This window comes from Seriola lalandi, unplaced genomic scaffold (genome assembly GCF_002814215.2).
Source record: "Seriola lalandi dorsalis isolate HSWRI2012SDOR001 ecotype SW California unplaced genomic scaffold, Sedor1 jcf7180002054689, whole genome shotgun sequence".
Taxonomy (NCBI): Eukaryota; Metazoa; Chordata; class Actinopteri; order Carangiformes; family Carangidae; genus Seriola; species Seriola lalandi.
This window is the reverse complement of record NW_019525242.1, coordinates 3,069,295-3,094,126: the sequence shown is the minus strand read 5'-3', so window position 1 is coordinate 3,094,126 and position 24,832 is coordinate 3,069,295. Positions and strand designations below refer to the sequence as shown.

The window sequence follows — 24,832 nt, the reverse complement described above, 5'->3', positions numbered from 1 at the left end:
TAGCAATAGCAAGAGAACTAGGAAATATTATCTTTTAAGATGTGTAATGTAATTGAGAAACAGAATACATTTTGAGTAATGTCACCTTATTATTATAGTCTCGTGATGAAGATACACTGTACCTTGGCAATATCTTGGATGTCTTTTCGTCGTGCCCAGACAAGCATCAAGAGATAAGCCACAAAGAGCGCACCCACGAAGCAGACAACCACAGGATTCTCAGCAAAGGTCCCAAAGAGCTCAGCTGAGCGTGATGGGTCAACAAGGTTGGGAGTGACAAAGAAAGAGCTCCCAAAGAAGGTGAGGTGGTTGCAGAGGCACTGGGTGACTAAATGTGTGGTCTGAACACCAACCTTGAAAGACAGCAGCCTTTACTGTTATTAAACTTTAGACAACATGGTAAACATGACAGGCAGACTGAACTGCTGTACTTACCCTGCATCCTGCATCGCTCCAATCCAGTAATGATTCATTCCAAAATTTACATGCGGCAGTGATGGAGGTGACTGATAAACTGGCATTGATGGATTTTATACCCGGGCCTACTATGGGCTTCACTACAAGATAGTGCGCTCCTGTGTTTCCTTTCAAACTCTTACGGTCTAGTAGCCAAGTGTATCTCTCCTCTGTATCAGAAAAACACAAAAGTACTCAAGTCATGCATCAGGGCATAAGAGCTAAAATAACTGTCTCCACCACTGAGCAAAAAGATGTATTACCTTGGGTAGTCCCCTGGTGAGGCATCTCTGTCATTGCTACATAATTTGTTTCAGTGGGGTAGCCCATATAGCCAAGGAACAGTTTGAGGGGTAATGGATCCTTTGAAGGCACCATCTTTAAAAAAGGTATATCAATATAGCTGCAGCAAAATTCATTTTTAATGAAAGTAATCATTATATGTCTAAGAAGTGGAGATAAAGATGTTACTGAACCTTTAACACCAGTGTAGAGTCAGCTGAAGGAATATCTATGACCGTTGTGCTGAAGTTGCCCAGGTCCAAAACTGAGGTTTTCACCTGCTCTCCAACAGGCCTTGGCAACAGGATCTATGTGCCAGGCAAAATGCCAAAAAACGGATATTCATTCAGATGCTTTGCTTAAAAATGCAAAACAATTATTCACAGTTTTAGCAATTTACAATGGAATCAAAGATTTTACCGGGCAGGTAGTATATCAGAGTGTGCTTTCTAGTATCCTCATTTATAGTCTTAGCTTGACATAATTTTGGCTCACAAGCTGAATTACATCAGCGTAACTTCTTTTTTAATTAGCCCTGTAATTTGTAGCTGTGCGTCAGGCTCAAATGTGTATGGGTTTGGTAAATGACCTTCATTTAATTTAAGCTTAGTGTCTTAAAAATTAGTTTTCTCTAAAGCGGATGTGTGGTTATGGTACCAACTGCAGTTACAGATAAGAAGAAAAAATTCTCAATTTTAATGAGTGATGATTTTAATTTTAATGAGTGTGAATAACAGCAACAGGTTAAGTAATAATAAACAACATAACCAGACTGAACAAACTGTGGACTGCCTGGCCTCTCTCATTTACACGTGACTGTGTTTACCACAGTCAGCCATAGAAAATCATGACATTTCATTTGCCAGACTCTTTAAAAGAGTATAATGAGCACAGTTGTCAAGTGGAGATAAAAATATAAAAGATCCTACAATTATTCAAGGAGCTGTGTGTTTCCAGCTCAGTGCATGAGTCTTGCTGTTAATTTATGATCTGCATAAATTTATAAAAAACTATATAGGCCTTTTAAACATAACCACTTGCACGAGAGCAGTTCTAGGTGTGCTCCTTTTATGTTGAATCAGTCACAGAAGATTGTACACATTTAGTACCAGCTGCCTGCTGCATTAAAGCTACTTAAATGTAAATGGAGCCTTAAGCAAATTTATTTTACTTGCTAAAACAACAGCTGTAACAGGTTATATGCTTAATTTAATATACTGTAAATCATCTCTGTCAGGCAGAACCCTTGTATCTCTATTTTTTTTTTCTTGCCATAAATCAGTGCTGACAAAATCTTGCGTTGCTTGATTATTTTAAAAACCTTTTTTTTCTTTTCCTGAAAAATACCAGTTTTGGACATGAAGAAATGTACATCCGCCATACAACATCAGGCATAGTTTTTATTTCACAGTGTGCTCCTTCTAGTACAGGCTCCCTCAGCACTTTGTCTTGTTGAAATTGAAGTCTGTTTTTCTTTAAAGAAGGCACAGATTTGCCCCTTCGGAGAACATGCTCTCAGCAGGAGAGCACAGCGGCCTATAGAAAAGTGTTCAGATGCTGCACTGACCTCAATTTTCTCACTCAAATTCTCCACATTGATTCTGGAGCCATCTTTTGTTGTAAGGGATAAAGCACCAATTAACCCACTGATGTTTCCTCTCTCATTCCAGGAAAATGGATTTTTATCTAAACTCAGCATCTGTAAATGTAATCAAAGAAAAAATAAATTTTAACCACATGATCAAGGCAGACACTTGAAACTGGAAATAACTTGGATTTGACACATTAACACAAATTTACTCGTATATCCACTGGTTCTTCTGAAGGAAATATGTTGGAGGGTAGTTCTGGGAGAGAAAATGAGGGGCAGGAACAATTGGGAATATTTAAAGAATCCGTGTGCAAACTTCCTGGATTCACTCTGCAAGAAAAAAGAAGACGACTCATATTAAACTTGTGCTTTTTGTTTTGAATTTTAGTTCCCTGGCTGTCTTTACCACGCCTACTGCTGCATTCGAATCATTTTATGGAATCTTGCCAAAAAATTATTTGATGCAAATGGTGTACAGGCCAAAAGTAAGTAAATATAATAAACTTTATTTGTATAGCATCTTTCATACAAGAAATGTAGCACAAATAAAATAATGAATAAAATAATAAATCATTAACGGGCCAAGCTGACACTTCTGCTTCGAGGTGAGCGAGTACTCATTTGCAACTTCCGCAGGAGGGCCACCCAGTTTACGTTCTGCTCCCTAAGGGTAAGGAAGCACCCACACGCACAGTGCATCGCAATCGACAAGGGCTGTATCCCCAATTATTCCTATGACTGTTGCTGGGAACCTTCAATAAAGCAGCAGATCTCAGTGTTATTAGTAATCTCTTAGAAGTAAATAGTTAATCAGGGAGTTAGCAATGTAGCTTGGTCCTTGCCCATTGGCCTTTATATATTAGAAGGAGGACCTTGAAATCAATTCTAAATGTGACAGGAAGCCAGTGAAGAGCAGCTACACTAATGTGCTCTCTTCTCTTGGTTCTGGTTAATAGCAGAGTTGCAGAATTTTGAATGAGTTGAAGTCTCTCAGTGGTTTTTTTCAGGAGCCCAGTAAAAAGTATGTTGCAGTAATCATGTGAGCTTGAAATGAAGGCATGAATCAATCTTTCAGCATCTTTTTGGTTATAAATGGCCGTACTTTAACTATGTTTCTGAAGTGGAAAAATTATGTTTTTGTCAACTTCTTGATGTGGGACTTGAAGCTAAGATCTGAATCCAAGATAATGCCAAGACTTGTAACCTTGGATTTAATCCAGGGAGTCAGTTTCCCCAGGTTGTTGAACAGCATTGCTCTTTTTGTTTTGGGGATGACTAGTAGGATTTCAGTTTTGTCCTCATTTCACTTTAAGAAGTTTTTGCGCATTCCATTTATTTATTGCTAGAAGACAGGTAGTAATGGAGTTTATAGCTGCAGCATCATTTGGTTCAGCAGAGATGTACAGTTGTGTGGCATCCGCATAACTGTGGAAATAACCATTGTGCTGTCTGATGATGTCACCAAGTGGTGGCATGTACAGTGAGAATAATAATTGCAGCTCCCTAAACTTTCTCCCTTTGATCAGAAAGACCGACCAACTTTTCAAGACGATTGATGAAGATATTATGGTCAATTGTATCAAACGCCGCGCTTAGGTCTAAGAGGACAAGAACTGACACCTTATTTTCATCAGTTTAGTCTGAGGTCACTGATTATTCTAGTCAGAACAGTTTCAGTGCAGTGGTTTGTTCTAAAGCCTGACTGAAACTGTTTTCTTTAAGAAAGGAGTTTATTTGCACTTTTCAATCTCTTCAAGTATCTTACTAATGAATGGAAGATTAGATATTGGCCTACAGTTGGTCAGAACATTACTGTCTAGGTTGAGTCTCTTTAGTAAGTGTTTTACAACAGCAGTTTTGAAGGCATTTGGAAAGATGGTGTGAAGAGATATATTAATAATATTCAGTACATGATTTGAACAATGGCTCTCAGCAAGATTGGTAAGTAAACAACTAATAATGCAAACACTGGCAACAGCAAAATTTACAAATAGCTCCTTTAAACAAGATTAACAAGACCTTAACTGGATTAAATGGTAGAGTGGATTACTGTATCTCTAAAAACAACATATAACCCTCATATCTAGATATAAAGTTTTTAATTAGTGAACTTTAAACGTCCTGGTGGATGGATTTGGTTCCATTTAGACAAAGCCAGGCTAGCTCTTTACCCCTCTTTTGTCTTTATGCTAAACTAAGACAACCAGCTTTACCATACATATATACCATACATACTATCTTCCTGAAAGCAAAAGTGTAGTGTGGTTTGAGCTGTTGATTTGTCTATCTACTTCATGGCTTGAACTTACCTGTTAACAAAAAGGCTAATATTAGCTTGTTGGATAATAGTTGGCCCCTTGTTAACATCTTTAAATATCAGTAGTGCACTCTGTGTATTTTCCAGGGCAACAAGGATAGCATCAGAGATGTTTTTCTGCAAAAGATAACAGCATTTATGGCAAGGGAGAGGTTGCTTATTTTTGTGAGTCATCTGCAAATTCAGACAGACATTAAGATGAATATTCCAGGTAAGATGGGTGATTAATCAATGGCCAAGCTCCTGGTCACTATATTTATTGTTCCTGACATTTTGATCCAAGAACTTAGCGTTAGACCAACATAGTCCATCATGTCATCATGTGACCATTGTCACACAGCACTCACTTTGTGCACTGAGTACAAAAAAACTTAATAGATACACTTTAAGCTAGATGGTGCCTGTCTTGATTAGAAGTAAATGGGGAATCAACAGAAATGCTGAAAAACCGAATTTGTTTGGGCACTGTAAATACTCCTTGGATGAGCCAAATCACATTCAAATCACACATTTAAATCAACCAACCTTCCCCAGGAAGTAATAATAATAATAATAATAATAATAATAAGCAATCCCATCAGCAGGGGCTTTAAGGTTAAACAACTCACATTGGAAGAATAGCTCAGGATACTGCTTGTTCCTTCCACAATGGTGCTGGCTGCAGTGTATATTTCTTCCATGTTTTCTTCACTTTTGTACGTGTCCATGTGAAGAAGAGATGAGCTGAGTTTGGCAAATAATAATGAAGCCTCTGCCTGCAAGTCAGAATCGACTCTCACAATCAAGACTACATTTTTTTGGAGGTTTTACTTTTTCCTTTTTTGCTATCAAGGATATTCCTACACACACAAATCACAAGACCCAATAGAGGCAGTCCTGTCCTCACAATGGTGATTCATCAACATAAAGCATTACACCTCAGTGAAAGCAACACCTAGTGTATTCAAGCAGTGATAATTTATCCCTCTCTCCTATAATGTCCTGTTTTATTCAGTGTGGGGTTAACAGTACCTGAGCAGAGGAGCTGAGTTCAGTGCCTCTCTGGACGACAGCAGTAAGACCTCTAGCTATCGCCTGAACTTCTTCTGGAGAGTTGGTGGGAACCTCTGTCACTGTGTCAATCATTATGTCCAGCATCTGTTCACGAAGCTTTAACAGACAAAATGTGTGTATGTTGAATACAGGTGAACTACAGGTGAGTGAGCTACAGAGAAAAGATACCACATTCCACAAGTTGCATGCAGCTCACTCATCATACATAACAATAGTATTGATGTTTCTGCAGAACTCTGGGTCACCATCATTACATTCATGTGGATGATGTTGTTGGTAATCTTTTCTCAATCCGCTGTAAATGTGAAGTGTAGCAAGCAGAAAAGAGGCCACACTTGACATGACTAAAAAGTGTTTTTGTTTTTTTTTATTATATTGTAGATGTCTGTATGTGCGTCTCTGCAAGGTGAAGCCATAAAATTTTCCCTGCATTTGCGATAATAGGTGGTTTCAGCAGGTTTTAACACATATGCAATTTCCTGCCAAAATGAGAACCAGAATTGCACTGCACTACCTAATCACCTTAAGCTGTTCCACTCTCCCACATCTGAGCTAACACATTCATTTGGTGGCATTAAATTACAAAACAGCTGGAAAAAAAGAAGGAAAAAAAAATTGCATAAAAACTACGTTTGTACTAGCGCTGGCACTGCACCTGAGCCCAATGTCTCAATGTACCCACTGCCAACAGATATATTGGAAATAAAAATAATATATAAAAAATATTTTAAAATATAGCCTCAAGCTGCAATTATTGGGGTCCAAGCAGCTCGCAAGCGTTTAAATACCATAGGTATAAATTGCTATAGAATTTTGTCTGAAACAAGACTTAGGCCATTTGGGATTTCGAAACCCCTGACCTTGGTATCCCCAGAAAAGGTGACTTACTGGTTGCGCCACTGGGTAACCATGTGCTGCATACGCCTTCAAACAAGTTGAGGCAATGACTGCGTTATTTTAGCTTTTTTCACTTTTAAAAAAAACTTAAAACTGTCAAAATGTTGGTGTGGAAAAACACACATTACTCCACTGGTTTTAGGAGAATCTTCAATTAATTTGGTGACTTTGAATCCAACACAGAGCAATAAAGAAAATGTTGTGCATACAGTACAAATTATAGCAAGATTATGACTATCACTGAGGACTGACTGTTTGTCTGATCCAAACACTGTTTGAAACACTTCATATCTACCATCTTGAGAATGTCTGTCAATTTTTGTGACAACTGAATGAAGACTTTGAATTTTAGTTGGAAATGAAAATCAGGTTGACATCAAAATCCAACATTGGGTAATTGAGTGATGGCATGAGACATTTGGAAGATGTTGGATTTTGGTTATTTAACAATACAAGCTTAAACCAACAAAATATCAATGTCAGCTGTCGTCATTATTACAAATGACATTGGCATAAGATGTCCTGGCATTGAATTTTGTCACCCGACATTACAACCTGCAATTTGCTCAACATTCTCACAATTTCTCACCAGCCTGTAGAGGAGGTGGTTAAATTTGAATCTTTTGAGGAAAGAAAATGCTATAGCTGCATTACTGTATGTAGTCGTAATATTTGACTATTTATAATATTTGACAGGCAGCAAGCACACAAGAGGTTGTACAATAAAAGGCATCAATTGATGTCAGACATTAATGCAAATTCAATGCTTCATTACTAATTCAATCATATTGTGCGATCTGGGTTTACCTTTTGTCTATCAGCTTTTTTTGATTCATCAGATTGACTGTTCAGTTTGTCGGACACAGAACTGAAGATTTGTCCTATGGTTTCTCCTGACAGTATGCCTTGTTTCTTCAGCTGAGCCACAGCATCCTCCACTGATGCCTTAAGAGCATCTACTGAAGAGCCAGAGTCTTCTATGGAGTCCTTCACCTGAAGAGAAAAAGCCATTTTCTTATAGTAGTGTAGTGGAGAAGCAGAGCATTACCCTAGGTCTTGTTCTGTTGACATCCTCGAATCATCATGTTTTTGACCAACCTGTGTAGTTATGGTGGTGCGAACTACAAAGCTCTTATGTTTTGCAGCCGCTGTGATTATCAGCTTGTAGTCAGAACGGCTGTCGCCATGGGGAAGGAACACAGATTTCACTTTCCTGTTCTTGCTGCAACGCAGATTCTTACCTGACAATTTTGAAACAAGATAATAAGTTGGATTAATAGATTTGTACACACTTAATCATTACTAAAAACAGTAACACTGTAATTTAGATTGTTGGAGATGCATCAGTCTCTTACTAAGAGATTTATCCAACCTTGAGTACTTACCCTCAGTCTTAAAACAATAGCGACATTTGGAACAGGGAATTTCAGTCCTGCAAGTTATACTGAAAGCTGTAAAGATTGTTCCATTTGTTGGGGATATGCTACATGACAGGCTATCAGCATTGTTGGTGGTTGATGGTAAAGTTGTATCCCTGGTTGTAGCATTGGTAGTAGTGATAGTGCTGCTGCTGATCGTGCCCGGTGCTGTAGTAACAGGGCCAGCAGCGGCTGATGTTTTCTCTCCAGGTTTGGCTGTCGTAACATCGGCAGCTGGTAGTTTGGTGGTAGATGACGGGTTCTGTGTAGATGATGATGTCTTTATCTTGTATTTTGTGAAAAGAGGTTCAGAACCCCCTTTGATATAAAAATAAAAAGGAGAATGTGTAATTTGTATTATTTCAAAGAAATAAGGGTGCTATTTTGTATTGAATGGTTTGTTATGGAGAAAAGGAGAAAGACAAACATCTTTAAAATCACACCAAATTGAATAGAAATAGTGCTGATTGTTTTGCAATGGTGTGGAGATTTCAGATGAATTTAATTTTATCTTTTTTATCTTTTTCAGTTAAACGAGTATGTAAATGAGAAAAACTCCTCTGATCATTAACCTTTCGTCACCTCCATACTTTTGTAACACTGGTACAAATTCATGATTGGTCTGGAACCCAAAAATCACCTTGGCAAGATAATTCACAAGTAGCTTTAACACCGTTTTATCGACTAATGCATACACACCATAAGTTACCACCACAGTGACACTCTGACCCTTTAACTTGGCCAGCAGAAGATGCTTATATTTCACAGTGTACTCAGTCCCGCCACTCTGTCTCTGTACAAGTGGCCTTTTCCCTGCGTTTTTGTAGCAGCTCTTTGTCTCATCCTGTAAATAAATTAACATGCAAATCCATTAAGTCAATGGCAAATTGTTTCTTTTACATCATTTAACAGTAACTGATTTCTCAGCCTAAAACAAGTCAGAATTCATTTTTCAAACTTACTAGCCAAAATCTGTCATCACGTTGGTCTTCAATGTACCACACGACTTGTGAACACACGTCGTTTTTCCTACATTCCATTTTAATTTTTGCATCTCTGCCGCTCCTTACTGGGCCACAGCTTTGGGTACAAGTGAGACTATAGCACAACAAGTACACAGACAATTTGGTTAACATACAATTAGTATGTTTACATCTCAAAAAAAGCTGTCTAGTAATGGGGTATAATGCTATTTACACTGTGCTCCAGTATAAATACGTTGACTGATCAGCAATTTATCTGCTTGATCTGGTCATTTATGATCTTATATTCAATCAAAGAAAAAGAACTTAAAAAAATTAAAATATCACCTTTTGTTCTAAACTAATTGAGATATGCAAACTCATTTACAAAGTTGTCTCATTTCCTTCAATAATTTACTGAAGTCAATAGAATTAAAAATGTTAATTCCACTGTTTCACCTCCTCAACAGATTTCCAATATAAGAAAATTGCAGTCCGGCACATAAGACACACAGGTGAGTGCTCCTCGTGGTGAGAGAATATGATTTTTCAAAAAGATCAAGTACCTTAGCCAAGCTTCTTTGTCAGGCTCAGGAGTAAGGGTGATGCATATGGATTGAGTTTCTTCCACTTCTTTATCATCTCGCTCTTTCACAATAAAACGATACTTGTTAAATTGAAATGGATTTGGTATGCAGCTTTCTTTGATGGTGTGAATCAAATTCTCAAATTCTCCTTTGCATTTACAGGGATGTCCTGTGGATCACAAGGATAGTCATTATACCACTGTATTTCAAGCAGATATAAAACATTTAAGACTAATGTTCAGCTTGTAAAATATTCTGAGTCTACATCTACACTAATATGTTTTCATTTTAAAAACGCCAAGGACGATCTCTGTCCAGACTGTTTTAGCTCCATAACAGTAACGATCTCTGTCCATACAATCAAACCTGAAAACGCATATCACATGACCATTCACATACGCCGGGCATGCGTGACCATTTCCAAAAGTCTGAGTTTTAAGGGCAGAAACTCCGGAGTAGTGTGGACACCAGGCATAAAAATAGCAAAAGAGAAGAGTTTTAAAACTAGCAGTAATGTGGACGTAGCCTGATAGTTATGGATACTGACTGTGATCAACAAGTATAAAACCCCAAAAATATTTAATTATTTAGCAAGGGTAGAGTTAATGACTTTTGTATCTTGGCTAAACAGGTCCTATCTGCCCTAATGACCTCTACATTAGTTTGTGGGGTTACAGGTTATGTTTAAAAAAAAAAAAAAAAAAGCCCTGGTCACAACTAGCACTGTGCAGGATTTCACTAGTGTGTGGAAGCCTGCCCTGGATGCCATCAGAGTTAAAGCTAACGTTAGCAGCTCTGTAATGCTCTTCATTGATTTTGGGGAAATTTACACTGCACCAACTCCGGCCAACATTATTCAAGATGGCATTACTTTAGTCAAACACATTGGGTGGGGTCCTCATCCTAAAAGCCTTTTCTCTAGGAACGTTTATAAAAAAGACAGTTTGAAAATAAAAAGCAGGATATGTAAGATACAAACCCAAAAAGGCATGAGCTACAGAGCCAAACAAGGTTGTGTTGGAATGAAATCTTACATTTCTCCTCATCATACTTACTCTATTGCATATTCAAGATCCCTTTTTATAAGATTCTTATTGTTTTAAAATGATATATTGGGATATTGGGATGGATATACTGAAAAGTGCAGAGTAGAGTTTTCTACCAACTCATGGAGCATAAGCTGGTTTGATCAGCTAGCTAGCAAAAGCTCATAAAATTATGCCAGCGACAGTTTAGCAGGCAAAATGGACAATTCCAGGCTAGAAATTAGAAACCTGCACATAATGTTCTGTCCTAATGTCCCGCCGAGCAACGCACGAACAAAACATCAAAATATGTTGAAACATAGGCTAAACATTTAATTCTTGATCTCACTGATCTCACATTTAAGTAGAAAAATATGATACTTACTGCACACCCACTGGTATCGTTTCTCTGGGTCTGTTAGGTCGGGTGCGTCTCTTATGGAAAGTGTGATATTTTTCAGTTTGGTAGATACTGAAGGTGAAGGTTTTGCAATTATTTTCAGTGAAGATCTGACAACTCTAATGTGATTCTTTCTCTGAAAATGAACAAAAGGTTTTATAAATATTACAGTATACTGAAAGTTGGGAAGTATTCCTCTGTAAAACATCACCCCACACTGCCACCAACACTACTACTGTGTTTAAAAAAAAAAAAAAAAAAAAAAGAAGTTTTACCTGTCTCTTGTTAAAGTTCAGCCAATTGTCATTATGACCATTTAGTTTAACTACTGAATCCTTGCCACAGGAAGCAAACTTATTCACATCCACGTCCAGAGACGAGAAGACATTTCTTGCTCTGAGTTTCACTTGCACACTTCCTGTAACAAAACATTCAGTTAAACACTGCTTTGACAAGAGAAATGTAAATTAAATACACACAATGTTCTTTATTCTGCTTGTTTCTAATCGTTGTGTTAAAGTGTTTCAGAAATCATTGTATTACAGTGGTATTTTGCCTCATACAGTGGGGCAAAAAAGTATTTAGTCAGCCACCAATTGTGCAAGTTCTCCCACTTAAAAAGGATTTGAGTCCCTGGTGGCGTAGTGTGTTACTGATGGTAGCCTTTGTTACTTTGGTCCCAGCTCTCTGCAGGTCATTCACCAGGTCCCCCCGTGTGGTTCTGGGATTTTTGCTCACCGTTCTTGTGATCATTTTGACCCCACGGGGTGAGATCTTGCGTGGAGCCCCAGCTCGAGGGAGATTCTCAGTAGTCTTGTATGTCTTCCACTTTCTAATAATTGCTCCCACAGTTGATTTCTTCACACCAAGCTGCTTACCTATTGCAGATTCAGTCTTCCCAGCCTGGTGCAGGTCTACAATTTTGTTTCTGGTGTCCTTTGACAGCTCTTTGGTCTTGGCCAGGAATTTACCAATTAATTCATTAAAAATCCTACAATGTGATTTCCTGGATTCTTTCCCCCCATTCTGTCTCTCATAGTTGAAGTGTACCTATGATGAAAATTACAGGCCTCTCTCATCTTTTTAAGTGGGAGAACTTGCACAATTGGTGGCTGACTAAATACCTTTTTGCCCCACTGTATGTGGCACCTTCTTTTGCTATGTCTTCCATACCTTGAACTGTGTGTCTGATATGAAAAATTCCTTTCCCCGCATTCATTTCTCTGGTTTCATAGAATAAATTGCTGTTGTCTCCTGTCAGATAGAAGAGGAGCAGTACAGGCGCTCCCCGTTCAAGGGAAACACCAACAGTAGTATCTGAAGAGTCTAAACAGCCATCCCTCTCTGTCAACACGGATGCCTTAAGTCCGGCTACTTTCTCTAAAACACACACCTGCATTATATGAAGAATTACAGTGAGAAACACATTAATTTCTTTCTCATATCACTAGTGGGTAAAACTTATCACAACAGATAATGTTTCCAGTTCACAATAAGCCATCACAGTCAGTACGTCATTTAAAAGTGGTTTTTGGTCTAGAATCTGAAACCCTTGACCTTCACTAAAGTATGGTGAGGAATGGCAAAATATTAATCAGCAGTATATCAATCATTAACAACGATAACAACTTAATCTGTAAAGTATGTCTTATTACAAGGTTTTACTGGTGGTTTTTCATTGTGTTATTGGTAACTGTGAATTAATGAATGAAAGTTTAAAGCATTACAGAGCAATGTTTTTACAATTGGGACCTAATTTTGTTTGCTCTAGGCACGCATCAACAAAGGCAAGGAGGAAGACCAGTAAACAAGAACGTAAGCAATGCTGGTTTTAACATTTTAAAAAGTTGGCTTTGCAATTGTTTAGTGAGGGAAAAAAATGCATATAAATATCTATAATACGATTTTCTATTGCTATTCTAAAACTGTGAGTTAGCTGTAAAAACCTAAGACATTCCCTAACATTTCATAAGACGTCTAATAGCTGTGGTATGGAGAACAGTGGTTTAGCCTGTGTCTAATACAAAAGTTTACTAGAGAAAATATTTGTTGCTGTGGCATAGACATTAATAATAATAATAATAATAATGATAATAATAATGTATACGATATATACGACGATAAAAAGACGTCATCACATAAAAGCAAGTCTATAACATTAGTTTGAAGAAGTGATTTAAAAGAAGTTATTGATTCTGCTTTATGGCCTATGATCAAAAACCATCTGTTTAACATGGCACCCAGGCAGCACCTTAACTGATTAAACTTAGATCAATGATTAATTTTCACACCACGTTCCCCTGTTTAAAAGTGCAACACTGATTAGCCTAACAGAGACACCAGGATTAAAGCATATAATTTTAAACTCTGAGGTGATGAAATTCAGAGGGGTGGTGCATCCACCGTGTTCTGGTGTTTGCAGATATGCCAATAATTGTCTGGTGTGATGCTGTAATTAAAGGTTAAATTTAATTTGTGATTAGGAAAAAGCTTTAACTCCAATCAACTCCTTAATCAAATGATCAAAATGTTAACTCTTTATATTTCACATGCCACTTCCACAATCACACAAAAACATGAAGGAAATATGTATCAAGTTACCTGCTATTCCTTCATTGACAGTAGACAACACGTTTACTCGTTTATAGTCGATTTACCTGCAGGTCTGTGGACACTTCAGGGAACGTGACCATGTTGGATGCATAAAGGATCAGCTGGTGGCAACCAGGCCTGAGTCTCTTCACCATTTCTGGAGTCACTGTGATGTTTTGGGGAATATTTCCTCTGACCACAGATAAACCAGACAACATCGTTTCATCACTCTGGATTCTGTAGGTTACATTTGAACCTCCGGAAATAAAAGGAAAGAGAAATACATCACTGAAGAAGATTTCAAATTCAACATCTGAGAAAAGAAAATATACAAAACTCCAACACCAAAACCTGATACTTTTAACCAGTGATGTCAAATTTGACAAGACGAATTATGGTATATTTTCATCATGTTGGTCCCTACCTGCTTTTACTTCCATTTGAATATGAAATGCCCCTCCATACAGAGCTTTGCAGTTTGTTGCATTAAAAAACAGCTTTTCAGCATGGCACCCGATGACAGCAAGCTCTGTGACAGGTTCCAGGATGGTAATTGTTCTCTGGGCTGAAATGTGTGTGTCATTGCTGCTGCATTCAACTGCCACAACAAATGAACTTGGATAAGTATATTTATGTATCACGTTGCTCTTTAACCTGAGAAAAAGCACATGGAGAAACATTCATAGTTCGTCTTTGATTTCTGGACATAAAGCATTAATTCAGATTACATACAGTCTGCCATACACAAACCGGTACTTAAAAAACTGAATCAGTTGTTTTTCCAACAATGAAAATTGGAGATATATTCACATAAATGATTATAGACGTTGGTGTCTAATTTCATGGCAGTAGCCTGTGTGTTGACAATATGGTCTAATTAAAGATTATACGCTGCATGCATTTCTCGCTAACTGATTAATGCAGCTAGAACAGCTAGACTTTCTTTGTTTGGCCGAGACATGGCAACAGCCCAGCGACTTCTCCTGGCTGGTTGAATCCACTCCTAGTGGATTTGTTTACGTCTGTCAACCCCGTGGCTCCGGTCGGGGAGGAGGTCTCGCGATAATTTACCGCGACAAGTGGAAAGTCTCGGTGTCTGTGCCCGTCTCCAGCTCGTTTGAATCCACTGTCTGCGAGCTGTTTGGTCCCACTCCAACCATCATTGCTACTGTCTACTGTCACTTTTGTATTGTTTTTATTTTTATATTTCATTTTTATTGTTGTTAATTAATTCTTAATATGTTTTTAATCTCAATTTGTGTAACTGTGTACGGTGTCCTTGAGTGCCAAGAAAGGCGCCTTTAAATAAAATGTATTATTATTATTATTATAATGAATGTAATAAAAGTAAAATTGCAGTATTACACAAGTATTTACCTGACAGAAATGTGAGGAGAAACAATCAGTCCATCATCTTAGATTATAAGAAAATCTTTCTCAGTTGCTTGTTTTTTTTAAAACCAATTCCACGTGCAGAAAAACAACAGGCATTACTTGAAATATATTACTTCTGATGTGTCATATTATTTCGAGAACTGCATGAAAAATGAAAGCAGTATGTGGTGTAGAAACATTATCAACAAGTGCTAAAACATAATAAATTGACTTACAGCAGATGTGATTTTAGTGCATCACAGTTTCTTATACTTGGATTCTTGACATAACTAGTACATTTAATAATATATGACGATATTTCAGCTGTTACTGCCATTGATAAGCTACTATTTTGTTTATAGTACATTTGGATTATGAACTGTAAATGCAAACGTTTTAAACCCAATAATGTAAACATCCATCATACAGCTAACCAAGAAGGATAAGATGGACCCATATACAGTTGTGTTCAAAATAATAGCAGTCCCACATCAATAGCAAGATAAATCACTGTTTTTGTCAGAATTTCAACTTCTACACTGCAACTAAGTTTCAAGAAGGTTTAGTAAAGGTATAGAAAACCAACAGACCCAACAGGCATGACGTGCATGCTGCTGATTCTGTGAAACTGGATCATTTACTGAAAGGGGCGTGTTCAAAAAAATAGCAGTGCCGAGTTCAATTAGTGAGGTCATTGATTATGTGAAAAAAATAGGTGTTAAACAGGTGGCCCTTATTTAAGGATCAAGGCAACTGACGCTGCATATGCTGGCTGTGCATTTGTCCTTGAAAAACAGAGTAAAATGGGTCGTTCAAGACACTGTTCAGAGGAAGAGCGTTCTTTGATTAAGAAATAAATAAAAGAGGGGAAAACCTATAAAGAAGAGCAGAAAATGATAGGTTGTTCAGCTAAAACGATATCAAATGCTTTAAAATGGCAGCCAAAACCAGAAAGGCGAGGAAGAAAAAAAAAAACGACTATTCGAATGGATCGGAGAATAACCAAAATGGCAAAAGCTCAGCCAATGATCAGCTCCAGGAGGATCAAAGAAGATCTAAAATATTATCAAATTCAATTACTTTTTCCAATTTTCTTGCTTTGAAATAGAATGTGCAGTGTCCCCAATGCATTTGTGTTCATTAAAATACAATTTATTTGAAGAATTTTGAGGTTTACTCACCTTTTTAAACACACTGCTATTATTATGAACATAACTGTATATGCACATAATATATAGAGTGACAAACACTAACTGGCAGCATATTATAGCTTGAATCTTCATGCAACATTTTTTTAAGTTCTATATGGAGTGTTAATTTATTTTCTTTATTCCCTAAACCATCTGTATTAGTTTATAGGGGTATTCTGACAATTTAGTATTTACCTTTGTTAAAGTTGAGGGACATATTAAAAACTGAAGCAGCTGAGACAGAGATATGCTGACTTTTAGTCTCAAGTTTGGTGCAACATTTCTGATAATTCTACGTTTTTTGTTAGACCTTCCCTGACTGTTAGATGCTTATGCCTGTCACCATCCACGTCTACACGTTGTCGCCCTTTCAATCTGTCATAAAATTGAAGTCTCGAGTTAAACAATCACATCATCAGGGTTATAACTTTACAAGCTCCTCCAGAGCTGCAGGAGTCAATATAGAAGCTTTCACATGCTGAGGAGTGCTCCTTGTTAAAAGTAAGATTAATGTGGAAAATCAGTAGAGTGCTGATTTAATTTTTTATTTATTTATTTATTTTTTTTAAATTTCATTTCAAACCCACATAGTCTGTGAATGTTAGTACTCACCCCTGTGGACTCTCCAGATAAATGACACGGCCATCCCCGGTGCTTAGTCTGCACACAAGTTTTCTCCATGACAAATGTAAAAGCCTCTTGATGCTGATGGTGATGTCATGAAAAACAGCAGCCACAGCGCTCACTGTCAGTGTGAGTCCTGGGGGGAGAAACCAGACCAGAAGTGTAGCAAAGTGCCTATAACCAACTGGGTTTCCAAATAACAAACAAGCACAGATCACGGTGCCTCTCCGCAGAGAGGCACAGATATTAGAGGGATATGAAATACAGCAGTGAGATCTGAGAGTTTTTCTGTCAGTCTCATGACTTTCTGCTTCTGCTATTTGGTCCATTTTTTGTTCTTCATTTGCTCTGTGCAAGTGTCTGCTTTGCTCATTTCCATTGATGAATGCGATATAATCACATGAACAGATTGAATAAATCAATTTTAACCACTATCATGAAATGGTTTTGCTCACATTGTTTTAACTTACTTAAACCAATCAGGATCAAAGATCATGCTGAAAACATTTCACACACATTTCAAGGCTATAATATAATAAGTCACTATGATAAAAACAAGTGTAGAACAGTTAGGTAAACATAAAATGATTCAAGATAAATAAAAGTACTTGAAGTTAAGAGTTTAGTCCAGTGGTTCTCAAACCTTTTCACAACAAGGACCCCTAAACTGACACAAATTAGACCACGGACCCCCATCAGACAAAATATTTGCTTTTATATGTTTGAAACCCATGACCAAAATAGTCATACATTCTGTCATTGTCACTTATGGATGGAATTATTGAGAAAATAAATTATTCCCCTTTTTGCTGGGGACCCCCAGGAATGTTCTCTAGGATCCCTGGGGGTCCCTGAACCCCACTTTGAGAACCACTGGTTTAGTCCAAGGTAAAATCAAGCAGATACTGTATAAAAAAATACTTAATAGAACTTGTCTGTGAAAAACATTTTAAAGCATGTGTTTGGGTTTAGTGCTTACATATATATAATAACACTCACTGTTGCTATAAATAGAAAATATAGGTAAAATAGGTATTTTTCATAGCAGACATTTTGACTTCCTGGAAAGAAGACATGAAAAACACTTAAAATGCCACATCATCATCACATTTTTAAGCTCTTTTAGCTTTTTTCTTACTGCACCTTCTTCTTTTGAAATGGTTCATATAACAACATGGAAACACATTCAGAACGGGTGGTGGTGATTGTTGCTTGACAAGAGCTACAGTGAGTTGATATCAGAAAGTGACGAATTAACATTGGTGTTGCTTTCCACAAATGGAGACAGTTCTTGGTCAGTAAAGGAATGAAGTTTGATGCTGAATTTACATTGTTGCTACTAGACTGGTAAATAAACAGCTGTTAATGCTAATGCTGGTTATGTAGCAACAGCAAAACTTACAAATGGCTCCTTTACGCCTCAATATTTTTTAAAAATAAAAAAGACACATATTAGAAAAACTTAATTGACTTTGACAGGTTGTCACGTTTTGTGTGGTTCTCTACAAATCTCTTTATTGGCTCGTCCAATGAATTTTGAAAAGACTGGATATACTATAGTAAAGGAGTGGTCTAGGAGACAATCAGACTTGCTTGTCATCTACTGGATGTAGAAAGTATGATTTTCCCCTTGACAGATTTATAATTGAACTGATTGATTAGAATTAGTGTGACCGACCATCTTTGCAGTGGTAATCCACAGACAGGTAGCTCCCCAGCTGAGGGCAGGATTCACCAAAGGAGTTCACAACTTCAGTGATCAGGCAAACCTGACGGCCGCTGCAGTGGGCTGGAAAACACACAGAGAACACAATCAGCTATTGATAACACACGGAAATGACAATGACTTCATAGAAAGTTTTGCACATTACTACTTAATGTTAAGTGTTCCTGTGATGAAAGTTTGTGCTCACACAACAACCCTACAAATAACAACTCTTGTTGAATCATCATCATGCTTTTAAAATAAGTACAGAACAAATCACTTCATATTCACCCACACAAACTCATACAGGCCCATTCTGCTCATGCTCAGTTTCATGCTCAAGGACACTTTGATGTGCAGACAGGAGGAGCTGGGGAAACTTTCTACCACTGTCACTAGAGGACAATGTGTTTGACCCTCTGAGCCACAGCCACCAACTAATTTTCAACATTATAAAGAAAAGGCCTGTATTTCTAAACATTATGATGACAAGAATTTGTGGTATGTGTATTATGTGTATGAAATCAACATTGAATAATGTGAAATTCAGAAATGCTGAATCAGTCAAGGGCAGCATGATGAAAACACTACATGCATATGAGAAGCTGTGTTACTATGGAAAATGTAAGCTTTGTAACATTACCAGGCATGAAAATCCCGCTCTCATACCAGACACTGGATAAATGCCAGATATTTGACATTAATGCAAAATCTCACATTAGAGATGCCTGAAGTGTAAACAGAGCTTCACTCCTGACAAACTGTGTCAGTAGAGGACTTTATCAGTATTATTATTGATCAGCTGCACAGGGGACTCTCTACACCTGTTCACCAACTGAAACTCTAAACACATGTCAAACACAGAGCCTTAGCAATACTCATTAACCAGCCTTAAACACACAGTAAAGGTGTGAACTGTCTTAACTTAAAATTGCTGTTAAAAGTGTTACCAGTTGTTGTTATTCATGGTCAGTTACAGTCAGTAAAGCCTGGTAAAATGTTGTTTGTTAATTGTTATTTTATGTCTGTTGGTGGTTTACTTGTTATTTTGGCTTTATCAATGACCTACAAACTGTGTTTAGTGTATCTAAAGTGTGTAAAATTTAAGAATATTGAATTTTCCCTACTGACAAATCTAGCTTAATCTTTACAGAGCTAAATGTACGATTCAAAGTTGAATTTGCTAAGATATTTGCTGCTGCTGGGTAGTAGAGTCTTTAACGAGGTTAATCACAACCACTGTGAGCTATTGCGACTGAAGTTGAACAACAAACAAAGCTAACAAAGATGCTAAAGTGCCGTTAGCGAGTATGTAGCCGGTGTTTATACATACGTACATTCAGTTGGGCTCCCATTCATTGTATTAACCCCGTCTTCCCATTTATACTAACCAACTCTCACCAACACACATCTGAAACCTGTTCTCGGCCAGTTAAACCTTAAGCCACAGGCAAAACAAGCTAGCAAGCACGTCAACTAAGGCAACCGAACCAAACATTTTAACCCATTATTCAACAGTTTAAAACAAGAATACATTAATCTATAAATCTAATATAAACTACCACAGTTAGCAGCCAACAGTGACTTACGTACATTTCAAGAGTTTCGACCACTTTTGTTGTAAATCATCCAACCTGCACTCACGTGATGTGACTTCAGGATGCGTTCACTGCATTGCTAAGCAAACCGACAGCAGACTATTCAAAATACTGCCCTCAACACTGATCCTGGACATAACTTTGCCCCGAAAATAGAAGAATGTTGAAATAATTTTCCAGGACATTTTGTATTTTCTTTCATTTTCTATGACTGTCGCCAAGTGCTTACTCATGGTGGTAATTGTTGGGTCTCTGTAAGGGGTCTCTATATGGAAAGTGTTTTGGGATAACTTCTATTATTTTGTTTTATTATTGGCTTGACTTGCTATCTAAATGTTTCCTAAATTAGTTTAGTCTGTGTTTAACTATATCTTGAGGCGATCACAGCCCAGTTAACGTCAATAACTATAGCAGAGCTAATGAATGTTGTGTTAGCGACACATGATGGTATGAACAGTGTTGCTGGTTATTGTCATATATATGTTTTGCACAGCTAAGTCCTAATTAAATGTGTTGCATCAGCTCAAGGACATGATGGTCATATGAATTTTAAATGACCTGCGCAGTATGTGCCTAACCCGTACCTCTTTCCCGGTGCATGCTGGGAAAGGCTCCAAAGCCCTGAGACCTTGAACAGGATGAGCAAGTTTGGAAAATGAATGGATGGGTAATTTCCCCCTCCCGTCAGTTAAATGCGTGAATCAACATTTACTGAAAAATAGATGGATATCATTTATATATCTCTCAAGCTATTAAGCTTTTAAGCTTTTATTGTGTAGCTTTTCTTCCGTCCTGAAGGACAATTGTCCTTTTCAAATAATAGCCTGCAGTGAGACAATATGTACTTTGTCCGGTAAAAGTGGATTCGATTTCATCACAGTTTTGATCCATGCAGTGAGGCATGTGTGTTTGTCATCCTATTCAGATTTTTTTTTTTCTGTTGGGTTCAGCTGATTTAATGAGAGTGACTATTATGAAGCTAAAAGTGAATATTGTGCAGATCAGGTCAGTTAATTGCTGTTGATTAGGTAATATTATAACTAGTATACATCATTTCACTCATACATTCAAGTAAATAATCATGAATTAATGTATGTTTTTATTACACAGAGAAAACGATTTGACCATGTTATACCTCTAATTGACGCTCCAACATCCACCCAGCCACACTGATGTTGTGTGGATGTTGATGGTTGGGAGAGCGTGGATCGACAGTAATGAATGTTTTTACGACCGTAGAAGCCACTGTCTATGATTAACACATGACCAGGACCACACTGCAAGGTGAGGTTATGATCCGCACACACAATGGATCTCCCAGACTCTGGGGAGAATACAAAAACAAAGTGGTAACTCATCATGGAGTGATTCAGTGAGCTGTTCTGTTCAGAATCAGTACATGGGTCAGTACGTACCAAACTGGCAGATAAAATGCAGTTTTTTGTAGCAGTCTGTTGTGGCGTCCCATTGGAAGCCTGAGTCTTTTAAGATGTGTCCACAAGCTGCTCCTGGCTGCAGGCTGCTCACCCAGTTTGAATAGGTGACATGTGAACCATCCAGCCAAGAGAGAACACCTGAGGATGGAACAAACTACTGCTGAAATGATGAAATGTTTGAGCTCTTTGTGGTAAGAAAGATTTCATACTTTTTCAGATGTTACATTTATCTGTAGTGAGTAAGATTCACAATGTTACAATGTCATTGTGTTTTATTTCATTTAATTTTCTTTCACATATACTCAAAATTGGTAACTAAATTGGATGCACTGGGCAAAATAATGAGGCTGGGTATGTTCTACACATTTCTTGAACAAATCTGATCATTTAACTCAAAATATAGATAGATAGATAGATAGATAGATAGATAGATAGATACTTTATTTATCCCCCTAGGAGAAATTCATGAATCTATAATTGTAATAATATAAATGTTCCTTCACCATGGGACCTAATATGCCATTCTGCTGCTAAATAGAATCTGTATAAATTTAAATGTGGATGTGAATTAAGGTGAGGCTGCTACCAAATTCTTCTGGTATGAAGTATGAATTACAGCTGAATAAGATCAATGAATACATCCATAATGCACCAACCCAATGATCTCTATCTCTAGAGAAAAGTTTAATGTTATTCCAAATGGTATTTCAGTTAATGGAAGTATCAAAGGTAATACAATATATCCCTACTCCAAGCTATACTGTGTCATCAATAATTTCTAGTTCATGTTCTTTAACTACCACACTTTGAGATTGGAGGAATATTTCATTTACTGTATAAGAGGGTAATTCTGTTTGATATTGGATACTGTAAATGTAAAAAAGATAGAGACTTTTTTTTTCTTAATCTTGTAATTGCAAATTATATTATAGGGTGTGGGTGTGGGAATTCATTTCTCACTCCACTGATGGAAGGAAAAAGACTTTACGCCTTTTAAAACCCTATAATGGAATGGATGGATGGAATAATGAACAGAAGACAGTGAGAAAATATCCCAGTAAGGCTAGCTTATTTTTCAAGACATGGAACAACTTTGAAAATAAATTCTAAATAAAATTGAAATTGGACACAACTGTGCAAATGTTACCATAATGTAATATTTTAATTTAATAATTTTGTTAATCACTAATGCTTAACTATATTCTTCTCAATCGTTTGACAGGTTAATTCAAATGCATAAGGGAGGTAAAATTATTTTTTGAAAGATTTCCTGTCTTTTTGTGAAGTGTGTTATTTAATCAGAGACTTCCTGCACCTTCAGATTTAGCAGTTTATGATTGAGCTCACAGTAGCAGTTGTCTGTATTTCACAGTTCTCCCTTCTTACCGTCCACAGTTGCAGAATATGACAGTTTTGGAGAGGAAGGAGGTGCTAACCCAAGCCATGTGTCTTTCTCAGGGTCCAGATGTCTCTGAAGGAAATGTTGAGTCTCTTCATCGGGGATAAATGCAAGGTGTCCTCCACTCTCCTCACACCAAGCTTGAGCACTGAAAAAAGAATGCCGATGACCCACAAACTCATAGCAGGAGCCTCCAAAGGCCTTTTGATCTCCTGGGCAGGAAGCAGTACCCTCCGTCTTATCTTCAGCACATGACAGACAGCTGACGGTCACCAGGATCAGCAGCTGCAGAAATGTCCAGCACATCTTTTCTGTTTTCACTTTAAAAACAAAATGTTACTCTCATGTCTCTTTTCAACTTCTTGACGCTTTCATTGCAGGGGTCAAAATAATATTGTTTTGCCCTCTTGTCCAATGCTCTCATATACACACCCTGGTGACACCCTGTTTTTAAATGGGTCTGACATGCACCTTTGTCACACACCTTTCTGCATTGAGTGGAAAACTGTTTACTTAACAGCCAGGCTTTCCCAAAAACCAATGAATGCACTGCCTTTGTGCCGGAGCTGCAACAAAAGCAAGAGGAGTTTCAAACAGATGGCAAGGTACATGAGGTTACCAATTCTTTACATCATGATAAATAATCTACCTGTATTTTTCTTTTTTCTTTTGTTGTGAAAAATTGCTGAGTCACACAACGCCAAATGATGACTCATCAATGAAGGAAAAAGGATCCCAAGGTTACTCCTCTATCAGATAAAACATAAAAGTTGCATTTTATTTAACCACAGGTATAAAGAGGATTTCAAATACACATAAAATGCAACACATAAAAAAAAGGTTCTCAGTGAAATTAAAATAGTACAATAGATAGCAGTAGATATAGGGGTTCCAAATTACACATATGTCAAGTTTTAAAGTGGCTATAATCAATATATTTAACAGATGAATCATGACTATGTGTATGTCCAAGGGGTTGTTCGCAAAGATCATCCCACAAAAAATTATTATCAAACTGTGCAGTTCTCCTCAACTCTATGGAGCATTTAAACATCTTTCACCTCATTGTTTATCCAGCTGCAGTTTGACTTCTTCTTCATCCATTTTCATGATTTTCTTCTCGACACACAACAGGAACTTTATTCAACCAAAATTCATCAGGTTACCTGAAACATGACGCCACATATGTATTTTTCTCAATATGTGATGGATGTGGAAATAGGGAATTTTTAGCTAATCATTTATGACTGTGTAATATATGACAGTCCTATGACGTCCCACCCAGCATAACTTTACAGTTAACAGTCCTAAAAAAAAGTTCCCATAATCAGGGTTAATATATTGATAATTTTGTTTCATTAAAAGTGCTGTGATAGAAATCTGAAAATAAACAGTTGACAAAAGGATCAAGTTGTCTTTGTATATTTTAATAAGAGGTTTGCAAAGGATCAGTGTACAGTCACACAGGGTGCAGTTACAGACTGATGTCAAACAAAGAGTGTACATGTATTTTATAGAAAAAAAGAAAGGAGGCATGGTCAGGATGTGTGTGTGTGTGTGTGTAAACAATTCTGGGTTCCATCCTGACTGTCTAACCGCCGGAAGAAGCAGGTGTGTGTTCAAAGATAAACTACTCCTTAGTTTGTACCGGACAGTACCAGATAAGGAGCATACACGTGGGAACAGATTCACATTCATGGATATACAAAGCCAGGTCACACAAAGTTCAAACCAGGTTATACAAAGTGCAGAATATGATTTTTCTATTACAGTGCATAAATACATGAAAGAACCAAAAAACAAGAAGAATGAAAATAATTATTTCTAATATGATATGTCAGCCTCTCTCGCTCTCCAATAGACTTCCAGTGTTTCCTAAGATTATATCCAGCTCATCACATACAAGTATTTTTCTACATCTTTGCT

The 24,832-nt window shown here is 37.3% G+C and overlaps 1 protein-coding gene across 1 annotated transcript in view; it reads right to left on the bottom strand.

The window, feature by feature from the left end:
* LOC111667419 (polycystin-1-like protein 2) overlaps positions 1-23,212 on the bottom strand; it is a 45,308-nt gene extending 22,096 nt beyond the window's left edge. Inside the window, exons 1-25 of the mRNA XM_087178486.1 lie at positions 22,894-23,212; positions 21,487-21,645; positions 21,207-21,395; positions 18,447-18,557; positions 16,757-16,904; positions 14,005-14,234; positions 13,646-13,836; positions 12,162-12,381; positions 11,264-11,406; positions 10,974-11,124; positions 9,543-9,732; positions 8,977-9,112; positions 8,714-8,858; positions 7,982-8,332; positions 7,695-7,837; positions 7,404-7,589; positions 5,658-5,795; positions 5,255-5,401; positions 4,639-4,763; positions 2,539-2,659; positions 2,306-2,437; positions 933-1,046; positions 720-834; positions 436-626; positions 123-353 (exon numbers count right to left, since the gene is read on the bottom strand). Coding sequence (XP_087034612.1) covers positions 123-353; positions 436-626; positions 720-834; positions 933-1,046; positions 2,306-2,437; positions 2,539-2,659; positions 4,639-4,763; positions 5,255-5,401; positions 5,658-5,795; positions 7,404-7,589; positions 7,695-7,837; positions 7,982-8,332; positions 8,714-8,858; positions 8,977-9,112; positions 9,543-9,732; positions 10,974-11,124; positions 11,264-11,406; positions 12,162-12,381; positions 13,646-13,836; positions 14,005-14,234; positions 16,757-16,904; positions 18,447-18,557; positions 21,207-21,395; positions 21,487-21,645; positions 22,894-23,212 — 4,326 coding nt within the window. The remainder of the gene's footprint in view (positions 1-122; positions 354-435; positions 627-719; positions 835-932; positions 1,047-2,305; positions 2,438-2,538; positions 2,660-4,638; positions 4,764-5,254; positions 5,402-5,657; positions 5,796-7,403; positions 7,590-7,694; positions 7,838-7,981; positions 8,333-8,713; positions 8,859-8,976; positions 9,113-9,542; positions 9,733-10,973; positions 11,125-11,263; positions 11,407-12,161; positions 12,382-13,645; positions 13,837-14,004; positions 14,235-16,756; positions 16,905-18,446; positions 18,558-21,206; positions 21,396-21,486; positions 21,646-22,893) is intronic.
* Between the last annotated feature and the right edge of the window lie 1,620 nt (positions 23,213-24,832).